General features: G+C 31.6%; 1 protein-coding gene and 1 long non-coding RNA gene across 2 annotated transcripts; both read right to left on the minus strand.

Annotated features, from left to right (window-relative positions):
* Positions 1 to 700: 700 nt before the first annotated feature.
* Positions 701 to 5,516, minus strand: LOC134245351 (uncharacterized). Its single transcript, XR_009987412.1, has 4 exons — positions 5,271 to 5,516; positions 4,030 to 4,484; positions 2,872 to 3,107; positions 701 to 2,722 (listed from the first exon to the last, which is right to left on the minus strand). It is a non-coding gene; the product is annotated as an uncharacterized LOC134245351 (long non-coding RNA).
* Positions 5,517 to 6,139: 623 nt separating this feature from the next.
* LOC134245421 (uncharacterized) lies at positions 6,140 to 10,029 on the minus strand. The gene is made up of 4 exons (XM_062727734.1): positions 9,935 to 10,029; positions 7,179 to 7,326; positions 6,524 to 6,979; positions 6,140 to 6,378 (listed from the first exon to the last, which is right to left on the minus strand). Exons 1-4 carry the CDS (start codon positions 9,977 to 9,979, stop codon positions 6,182 to 6,184), a joined length of 846 nt encoding a protein of 281 aa, XP_062583718.1. The 5' UTR covers positions 9,980 to 10,029; the 3' UTR covers positions 6,140 to 6,181.
* Between the last annotated feature and the right edge of the window lie 1,368 nt (positions 10,030 to 11,397).

The raw sequence follows: 11,397 nt of genomic DNA on the forward strand, positions 1-11,397 counted from the left end.
TTAATCAATCAATCACTCAAATATTTTTGAATTTCTTTCAGCCTATAATCCTACCCGATAGGAAATACATGGTACATACGTTTTCCAAAGTGAGGTGAAGATTTATTAGAGCTCCCACCCCCGCGAAGTTAATTCAAAAACACTTTTTTCTTACTTCTTCTCGAAAATATTCATATATCAATGTCGATATAACTAAATATTTTTTCATATCAACAATACTATATTGACATGATTACATATCTTGTTTCGATCGATATCTGAAAATTGATATAATATTTTAGTCGGTAAAACTAAGAACAATAAAATCTATTGAACAAAAGAAGTTGTCTTCACTTATGTAAATACATCTCAAAACAATTCAAAATATGTGTATAAATAAGGAGCTATAACACATTAAGACCAGTTCTCTGTAAAAATCAAACAGATTGAAAAAAGGTTGGCCACGACATCTCTCCGATTTTCTTCAAACTTGGCATATAGGACCTTCCTAGGGTAAAACTCATATATATGGCATACTTTTTTTCTGGACATCATCTGTTACCATGGTAACCAGAATACAAAAATCCTGACCAAAATGGCTAATTTGTGCGTGGCAATCTTGCTGAAATAACACTTTTTCCCCATCTGTGCTGAACCCGTTTTAAGGATTAGAATTCGGTTACTAGTTTTTTATAAAACTACAACATCAACACTCTCAATGTATATCTTTATTGTGTTAAAGATTTATTTGAATATTTTGTAATACTTAGTCAAACAATGGCAAAATATCAATTTTTCGAAATTTAGTCAAAACTGAAAAACTGAAACATTTTGAGAAGAAAAATAAAAAATTAGCAGAACTTTCACAATGTATCACTTATTTCATCTGAAGGTACTTGTCACAAATAATGAAAATATTCAAAAACATTCATGGGCAAATAACAACAAATGTTGACTATAACAAATTGAAAAATCATAAAATTGGCATTTTGCCAAAAAACAGCTTTAACTTATACTTCATATAACAAGATATATTTTTTCTTTTGATAATAAAAAATCAAAAAATTTAAGCTCAAAATCTGTAAAATCAATGAGACATTGTCATTTGACCCATAAAAGAATAATAATTCATACTGATAGGTGAGAATATGATCAAAGATATAGACCCCCCCTTTCTTGCAGAATACAAAAATAACAATCCTCTATTATTGCTTACTGCAGTTAGATGTACCAGTTTATTACCGGCTACATCATAATTTCTAAATTATATGTTTTTTAAGGAATCACTATCTAGTTTTGAGAGTATGCAAGGGCATCAATAATAGTGGGAAACATAGGATAATTTGCCCGTTATGCTAAAATTATCCCATGTTTCCCACTATTGTTGATGTCCCTGGCATACTCTCAAAACTAGACAGTGATTCCTTATATTTCCATTTCATCATGAAATAAAATTGTAGACTTAGACTTTAAAAATCTAGACTGATATAGATTTAAATTACACGAGGCCTTCCATGCCAATTTCAATATAGTTACTTGGTACATAATAAGCACAAAATGCTACAAAGTATTACATTTACGTAAGTCAAGAGTTCTTGGCTTGTGATTTTTTTTTTCAAAATCTCTATGAAAATTATCAACTACAATGTATTTTACAATGTAACTTAATTAGCAAACCATATAATATTAAATTTAAAGAAGCTCTTTACAATAACAAGACGTGATCTGCATTATTACCATATAAAGGTATGCATATTGAGACTATTAGTTCATTTTTATCAAGTACCTGCCTTATTTCTACAGGAAAAAAATGCTTAGAGACAATGAATTATTCTAATTCATGAACAGAAACCATGGTTGTCTACAGTTGGGAAAATTAATGCAAATATTAATAATTCAATTACTTATTCTTATTCTAAGATAATGCTATTAAGAATATTTTAATCTGTTACAAATTGTTCAATAGATGGTGAACAACTATCTTTCTATCTGACTTTTAAGGTAAGATCACTCTTACTGCATAGCCCGTACGAAATATTCCAGGCGGAGAAAAGGTGGATTTCAGGCGGACAACTAAGGCGTATTCCGCCTGAAGTCAGCAATACTCATAAAGAGTAAGCTTAGACAAAATACAAGCGAACTTTAGATGGAGTTCTGCCGGAATTCAAGCGGAAACTTAGGCGAAATATGCAAATTAGTCCGCCTAAAGATTCCGCTTAAAGATTCCGCCTAAAAATCCTGCTAAATTTTAGACGGAAAACAGCATACTGCTTAGGCGTACATTAAGCGGAATGCTTAGGCGTACATTAAGCGGATTATGCCAATTAATTCTGTCTTTCAATTTTAATGGACATTTTTCCAAAATAAAGTCATAGACAAACTCATTGTAACAATTAAACTATTACATTTTATTAAGATATTAAAGTCTTTAAAGTTAAATCAGTAATTAAAAAAAACAATTTAAATTTACAAGTTGTCAAATTACTATATTGTACATTAATCTTGGTTTCATAAAATCCTAGCAATAAATTTTGTGATGTCCAACAATCAAATATAACCAGTTCGTGATCATCATATTTACAAAGTTAAACATAAATTTTCTTTCACTCAGCTGTTGACTTTTTTTTATTTTTTATTTCCTTTCCTTTTTTTCGGGCATATGAAACCTGCTCAGTCACAGCGTCATTTATCTCTTTTTCTCCATATTTCCCACGATTCTTCTCACACCAGACTGCTACATATTCTGAAGTAGAAGGAATATAAATATACATGAATTTGCCAATTAAATGTTTGTGTAACTCGGTCAACTGTTCATATTAATTTGGTGTCAAAATCTTTGATTGAATTGCTGTTACCATATAACCAGTTGCATGAGATTAACTTATCTAATACCTTTCAACGCAGTCATCTTTGTGGAATCAAGAGTTGGTCTTTTATCTCCATCTTTTGACTTTAACCCTTGTCCTCTACCAAGGGCCAACTCCTCACATGTTAGAATTGCAGGAAGGAGTTTTGCTGTCAAGGTGAAGGCCATTTTTGATGAGTGAGCCTTCTTTGCTGCAGTTTTTGCTTTCCTCAGTGCTTCCCTCTTAACTGACAAAGGATGGTTTTGAAAGGAGCCTTGTCATCTAAAATTAAAACAAAATTTTAATTTTAGAAATTAACTCTGCCATATACATGTATGTACATTTACAGTGTCACAAGAAAAACAAAATTCTTCAAAGTTAAACAATAAATATCTATAAAATGACAATGATTTTCTTCTGAGAATGCAAATTCTATCACAATCTAATTAAAATTAGATGTAAGATCCGCTCGCATACACTAACATCTAACAACATCCCATAGAGGGTCACCTCAGAGGTCAAATTCTATCAACCAATCAAATTGTCGTTGACAAAATCATTGGATATTTGTTGACGCAATCGTAGTGAATAAGTCTAGAGTTGTTCCGCATTTGACCTCTGACGTGACCCTCTATGGGATGTTGTTAGATGTTAGTGTAGCGAGTATGCGAGCGGATCTAACATCTAATTTTAATTAGATTGATTCTATCAAAATATTTCTTACATACAATATAACATGCATGCTAAAAACAGCATTAAGAATTATAAAGACTTATCATTAACTTTCAGACTGTAATTAATTTAAAGTAGAGCTGGGCAATAATATCGCTATAAGTTTTAGTAGTTCATGTACGTAAACTGATATACCGTTACATGTGATATGCTTGGAGTTTCTATATAGATAATATAAATTGTCAGAAGCATTTGTAATTACACAAAAGAGTAAGGAAAAAACCGTTGTGATGGTGCATTTAAATGCATATTTGTATTTGAAAATGAAGTTAATAAAATTAGAAAATACCACTAATGTCACTTTCAAATTTGCTGAAAATACATGTACAGTGTATCGTGATATACTGCAATATACTTATTAATATTGCAGTATGTCACATTATGAAATATCTACCTGATACTGGTATTCAATCCTAATATAAACGCTAACATATATCTGAAAAATTGTCTAGTATTGTAAATCATCACTTACAAGTCCATCAGAATCCTCGGGTGTAGATGAGAAATGCTTCCTTGGTGACCTCCTTGGTGTCCTTGGTGGGCTTACTACATGTAAGTGTGTTGATGGCATCTTTTGTGGTGTGGTGTGCTGGGAAGGAGTTGCAGGGTTCTGTGGTGGCATTTGTTAAGGCATCATTTGTGCCATTGGCATTTGTTCTAAGGAAATTTGAGGTGCCGCATTGGTTGGTGTGTTGGCATTTGTTGTATTTCAATGTCTTGAGATGGTTGCGGATTAAGAGAAATCTGTTTTGTAAGCATCTGTTGAGTGTGAATGTCGGGAGTTGGTTGTGTTTGCATCTGCTGTTCAAACTGTGACACTGGTATCTGTTGGGTCCAAGGAGATGGCTGTGTGTAGTTGCAGTCTTGTATCCATGTTGCAGGTGTCATTGGTGTGTATGTAGGTAAGCATGAGTAAGTTTCATCCACCTGTGGGAAAATATATTAGATTGCTGACATGAGGAAAAAGTGTGATAAGAAATGTACAATGCAAAACTCTAAGTACACAGTGTTTATATGTAAGGAGATTGTTAGATAGAATGTTCTATCGTTAAAATGATATTGTCCTACGGACCCGGTTTAACTAGATAGAATGTTCTATCGTTAAAATGATATTGTCCTACGGACCCGGTTTAACGATAGAATTCGTTCCGTGTATTCGTAATGTAGCAAAAAGAATAACCCGTATAGTGCATTTACTAGGAACAATCTAGAGATTTCCGAATGTAAACATTTGAATGGAGTCGAGAGAAAAACGTTGAGAAAATTAATTGGATTTACGTATTTATATGGAATAATTTTTGGGATAAAAGGCATAAGCAATCTCAAGAAGGTTTGTTTTGATTATTTTGGTAGTTATTCCCAGTGCAAATCATTTTATATTCTTCAAAATCGTTTCGGAGCGGATCCGCTCCGATTTGCTACGATGCAAGTATATGGGACGTATTCTAACTGTGGTGAGGGCCTGTATCGAGACACAGTTAGATTATTCTAACTAGGAGATTGTGTCTGACTTACATGGTCTGTCATAAATATGTATTTTAATCTAATTTTTCATCGTGAAATTTCATGGGAGAGTCAGGGCAGAGGTCCCTTCATGTGTCACAATCACAATTTTCAAAACAGAGGAATCTCGGGTTATATATGCATGCATTGTCAATAAAATGGAGAGAGAGAAACGTACACATACTAAACATTTGTAATGGCTATAATTACCTTTTGTCTTCATTTTTTATTATATCTTGGTCCTTTTTCTTCTTCCACACTGCAAATCTTCGCCTGCTTGGATAACTTTTCTCACCAAATCATTTATTTACCATTACAACGTCTACATATAGTACCTCCAGACGCTAGAGAGTAACCCAAGGGAAGTAATCGGGAAGCAAAAAATGCTTCAAAATGCAGAAAAAATGAATATTCACCTTTGAATTTCTTTTACAAATTTCATTTGCCCACCAATTTTAAAACTGTTTTGATATAATCAATCATCGCCCTTTCATGTTTTATTATTGCCTTATTTGCAAACAGCTGCATTTTTTTGTGCTAAGTCTCTAAAAACTGAGCAAAATTTACCATAATTTTTATATTTTGCCATGTATAACATGACCACTTATGAGCGTGAAATCAAAATTTAACGACAAACATTGTTGTTTGAATCTCTAGTATTGAATTAAAACAATAAACACAAAATTAGATATCTCATTTCATCTCTGGACATGATTTTTCATGAAAAGCACAGATTTTCAAGATTTACCAAAATGAGAAACTTTGTATCTCGTTTCCATGGCAACCAAGATTATAATTAAAAATCTATTTATAGTTTTAACAATCACTCACACATCTGTATTAAATTATGATAGAAAAATCAAAATCTGTAACTATGCGTGGCCAGCCAATTTTGATAATTACAGAGAATTGGTCTTAAATGTTGATAAAATACAAGACAATATACAACTTTATAACACAACTAGTGTAGAGCAATTTACGCTTCCGTAGATAACGGGGTTTGTGGTTGATATATTATACATATATTACGGGGTTCCACATTTTAATAAATAACTTAATCTTTGTTCTCACCATTGTAGTTGTGAATCTTCATCCTTCAGAGAATGATAGACATATCATTTTCAACTGAAATCATTACCTTTCTCTTTGCCTGTCTGCCGTCCAATAAGGTAGGAGCCAAGGAGACTGTTCAGATTCAATGACTCTAAGGATTTATGTTCACGTTTCATAATCTCATCCACATATTCTTTGAAATTGCTGAACTCATCATGCTCGTCATCGTTTTTTACCATGTAAACCACAGCATGAGGAAGATTCACTAAAAACAGTTTTATCCTATTAACTATTTCGGAATAGTTAGATAATTATGTTTTTGAAATTCAAATAAAATGATAAGATAAAATAGGTATTAAGTATACATTTAACATGAATGTTATGCGCTATAAAACAAAATAAATACTTACATATCTTTAAACATTTCTGAAATTTTTCGTCATATTTCCAATCACTGTCTGATAATAGAACTAAGTTCATTCCAACATTCAAAACAATATCAGAAATCTCACTGCTAAACATAATGTTTTCCAGTATGTTATACACATAAGGAACGCATTTCCGCAAAACAACTGTCGGTGTCACCTTCCAGAATTTTTCATAATCTTTGTTGAACGTCAGGCAATTATGAACACGGTCATCTTCATCAAAAATGTCAAACAGATAACAGTTTACAACGTTTCCAATGATGTGTACACTATGAGATGTTTTTTTCATTGATTGAATGGCACGGATGTCCTCCTCTCTTGATCTGTGTTTCATATCATAGGTCTGTCTGATGTTTGTAAGTTTCTCATACCAGTCAGTGCTGCTTAGATTTATACCTTCATACCGCGATAACAGAATACAGTATAGAAGACTACGATCTATAAAAAGTATGAAAAATCAAACATTTACCTTTACTTAATATATTACTGTTTATGATGTAGAATATTTCTATTCAATTAATAAAAGAAAAAAAAAATTACAACTTTATTCCTGTTTGATCTCAAAATTTTATGAATGAATGGAATATCTCTAAAATTATGTTAATATTTAATTAATTTTAAGCAATAATATAATTACCAGCATCATCACCGTCGTCACTATCTTCCTGCTTTTCATTGTTACCCGTTTTCCCGATGCAGGAATCACTTTCTACACATGATAAAACGGACTGTGTTGCATTTGAAATTTCAGAACTGTCTATTTTTAAGAGTTTTTGTGGAAATGCCTTTAAAGAAAATAATTATTGTCGATATGACATTATAACAGTCAATCAAAAAAACACTTAAGTGTACACTCAAATAAATGTTTTAATTTTTTAATCACTTGATAAAATATCTTACTAGAAATACTATAGTAAACTTTGATAATAATTCAAAGTTTCAAAGATTTCACTATAGTTACTAGTAATCAAAGTTCCAAGTTTTCAAAATTAATAGTAAATCAAATTTTGCAATTCTTAAATATAGTAGATCAGTTTCAAAGATTTCAATATATATACATCTTGTAAAATAAAGTTTCAAAGTTTTCATTATTGTAAATCAAATTTCCAAAGTTTTTACCATAGTTATCAAAGTTCCAAAGTTCTTACTTACAAGGTACTATAGTAAATTATTGTTAACTAAAGTTTACTATAGTATTCCTTTGTTAGGGATTGTATATTTTCAAATCATTACAACCAATATGTCCCCTTAACAATTTGTCAAAGAAAAGACTGTCGATGCCTCTACTTCAACAGAGCTACTGCGGCAGCAGATATGTCAGCCTTCTATTCAGAAAAAAACTTTATATCAAGAGGAAACGTCTTGCAGTAGTTAAAACGAGAGGTGGTCTTACTCCATTCTGATTATTTCCTTTGAATTTTCACTTTTAATGTACACCATGGTGCACTTTAGTGCACCATTACCCTTTTCTTTAAAGTCTTACGAGATACTTACATGAAAGTAACACAGCCTTCAAACTAAAATTTGCATAATTAACTCTGAATTTGAATTTAATCAATTTCAAATTGTATATATTTGTTCTTAATAGCTTAAAATTGTCAGGTGAACACTTAGATGTTTTGTTAGTATTTATAGATCTAGTACGTATGACATATACCAGTATATACATGTGAAAACGACAGTTTAAACATAGATGAACCCTGTGCAGTGTACTCCTTAAAGCTTATCATAAGTTTTGAATTTTTCATCAAGCTATCGGTATGTTTTCTAAAAGATACTAGTTTGAGGTGCTTCATTTTTAAATAAAAAATAACAAACTAGTAGATCTTCACAAGGTACCAAAAAATATATGATAGATCAAGTGTTCTCTATAAGTATTACGTTCATGTTGTCATCAAGCTCTTCTTAATATTTCAAATTGAATGTTTTTATTTTCAAAATCAAAAAAACGCACAACCCATTTTGTAAAATCTGTACAGGGTCAAAAGGATTACGGATAGAAGTATGGAATTGTAACTATATATTATGGAGATATTAAGCAGTTTTCAAGATCAAAAGTTCATTAAATAATACAAAATGTGAGGAGAGCAAACACAAATAATGAAAAATCCGTTGACAATTCAGTTTGTATATAATGGTCTAACAATAATTATGAAAAACGTCAGTAAGTATTGGACCTAATTATGATAATTTGTATTTGCAGAAAAGGTCACTGTATTGACTATAAAACTTTCGAAATGATGACTTTAAACTTAACTGTTGATATTCTTGTTTCACCAAGGTATTGTCAATCATCTACAACATGTTTAATTTTTTTCTTAAAAAAAGGCTTTAAATTGGTATTAGAAAGGAAAGCTTGATAAAAAGCTAAGTCAATCACCGTATGATGACTTTAAACTTGTATGTTGATGTTCTTGTTTCACCAAGGTATTGTCAATAATCTACAACATGCCTATTGTTTTTCTAAAAAAAGGAAGGCTTTGAATTGGTGTAAGAAAGGAATGCTTGATGAATTTACTACTAGATTTCTTAGAAGAACAGCGGTTTCTTTTTTCTTATTTTTTTTTGTTTTGACAATATTTCACTTGTACATGTATACATATGTATTATACAGTTTATGAGGACGTCACTAAAAAGAGATTGAGCCATTAAATGTCAACCTGCACTAGGCATATAAAGTCACAACTAGTGTGAGATTACCCCTTGCCGAAAGGCTCTGTGTCCAAATAGTGAGGTTTAAATCTCATGAAGTCGTAAAAGAATGTACAATTTTAGTGTTTCAACTTTTCTATCCACTATGTAATTTTAGAACAAACTGAACGTTAATTAAAACCCTTGTGCTATGACGGGTAAAACATCTCAGAGATTCCGAACATATACATAAAACATAAAACCTGCCTAAACTGACATGCACTGGGAGACAAATTTTGTGTCGGAATAGACAGGAAGTCGGATTGTATAGTGTTAGAAACAAGGAGATACTAAAATTAAAGAAAAAACGTCAGAATTTACAGTTTGTCAGATTCGACAGTTTACACTTCAGTAGACTAAAGAAAGGTGTGTTGTTTTAAATCCTAAGAAACACAATTTAGTGAAATAAACACAGAATGCTTCAAATATTAATCGGTACTATTAAGCGCAAAAAGTCCACAAATAGTGGGGCTAATTTTATGGCAAAGCTCTCTGTGGCGAAATAAATCTTGCCAAGAGAATCCCTCAGAACTGTGTTAAAAAGTTATTTTAATGATCAGATCTCTACTATGAAATTTTTTAAAAGGAAGTGTAGTTTATAACCCGTGTTCTATAATGAGCGAAAAATAAAATCAAAACAGATTGAAAACATACAGAAGACATGGGGAAGCTGTGTCAACACCTTCAGTTAATAATACTCACAGGGCGACCAGGATCAACAAAATCAGGTAGCCTTTTCTCTGCCATGACTTTTGATAAGGATGTCTAGTTGATATACATTTCAAAGGCAGCTTTTGACTGAAAGTATCAAACTTTAAGATACACATGGATCAATAGGTATCAAAGAAAAACGAATATATGATCACATTAAAAAACATTGACTTAATGGCCAGCAAACAATGTATTTACAAGTGAACAAGAAAATTAAATACTTTTTTTTAAATATTTCAAATACTATTCAAACAAAACAAATCTTTTTTGCATACAGTACTGTTGGAAAATTATCGTTTATTATTTTGACTAAATATCATAGACCTGGCTGTGAGGCCATACTTATATAAAAATATTATATAACTCTGTGAAATCCGGTAATCTGATTGGTCAATACGAAGTACTTATTTTTTTAATAACGACCGCTGAAAGCGAATAATGACTCGCACGAGCTGCCTCGTTTTCACTTTCGCTTTAGACAAACATGGAAGTTCGCAAGTTGTAGGTGAGGAAAATCTAAAACATATAGTGAAGAACTCTGAGACTGATAATACAAAAAATAACTAGGATATTTGTGAATATTTTTCGGGAATAATTAGCACATACCATTTCATGTTTGAGTTCGACCTTTCCACTCAGCCAGCAGAGTTTTGACGCTGTTTAAGCGATTACGGAGACTAAAGAAAATATAGACAAGCATGCCATGTAAGATTGTATATATTCTTAGAAGACAAAGGTATTTATATTTTGTCAGTGCATTTCGTCTGCAAGTGTAAACGAGAGCGATTCTCAATCTGGGGAAAGGGTACTCTGTGTTATTCGGAGATAGATATCTTGCGTCATTATTATGATATGGGAATGCCAAAACAATTTCCTCTGAGTAATATTCAATGAATTCTGAAACATTTACATCCAACTTATTTATGGTTAATACTATCTCTGTAAATAATAGGATGATATACATTGCACTAATAAATTTAGGAAATTATTATTTATATAATATAATAAATATGGACTCAATGCACGGTCAATATGCATTTATAATGACCCAGGATGACAGATATTGACCTCAAATACATGAAGTATATCGACCTCGGGCTAGCGCCCTCGGTCGATATACTACATGTATCTTCGGTCAATATCTGTCATCCTGGGTCAATATAAATGCATATTGACCTACATTGAGTCCATATTTGTATAATAATAATAATAGCCTACTTTTTTTTTATTTTCAGCAAGAGACAATGCATCTGTGTGGCAAAGAGCAATAACTCTGAAAACTTTATCGAATCGTGTAAAGATTAATTGTTGATGGTCTTAATTATGTGATTTTTATCTAAATGTCTGCACGTGAAGTAAATGAAAACACAATGTTCAACACGATATTTTGTTTATTACATGTATATCTGACTATTTTAGATATGTAAATATTGCCCAGAAAATTCAAATCTGAA

The sequence above is a fragment of the Saccostrea cucullata genome, unplaced genomic scaffold, assembly GCF_032062105.1.
Source record: "Saccostrea cucullata isolate Sc308-1 unplaced genomic scaffold, CSIRO_AGI_Scuc_v1 ctg1915, whole genome shotgun sequence".
In the NCBI taxonomy this organism is placed as follows: domain Eukaryota; kingdom Metazoa; phylum Mollusca; class Bivalvia; order Ostreida; family Ostreidae; genus Saccostrea; species Saccostrea cuccullata.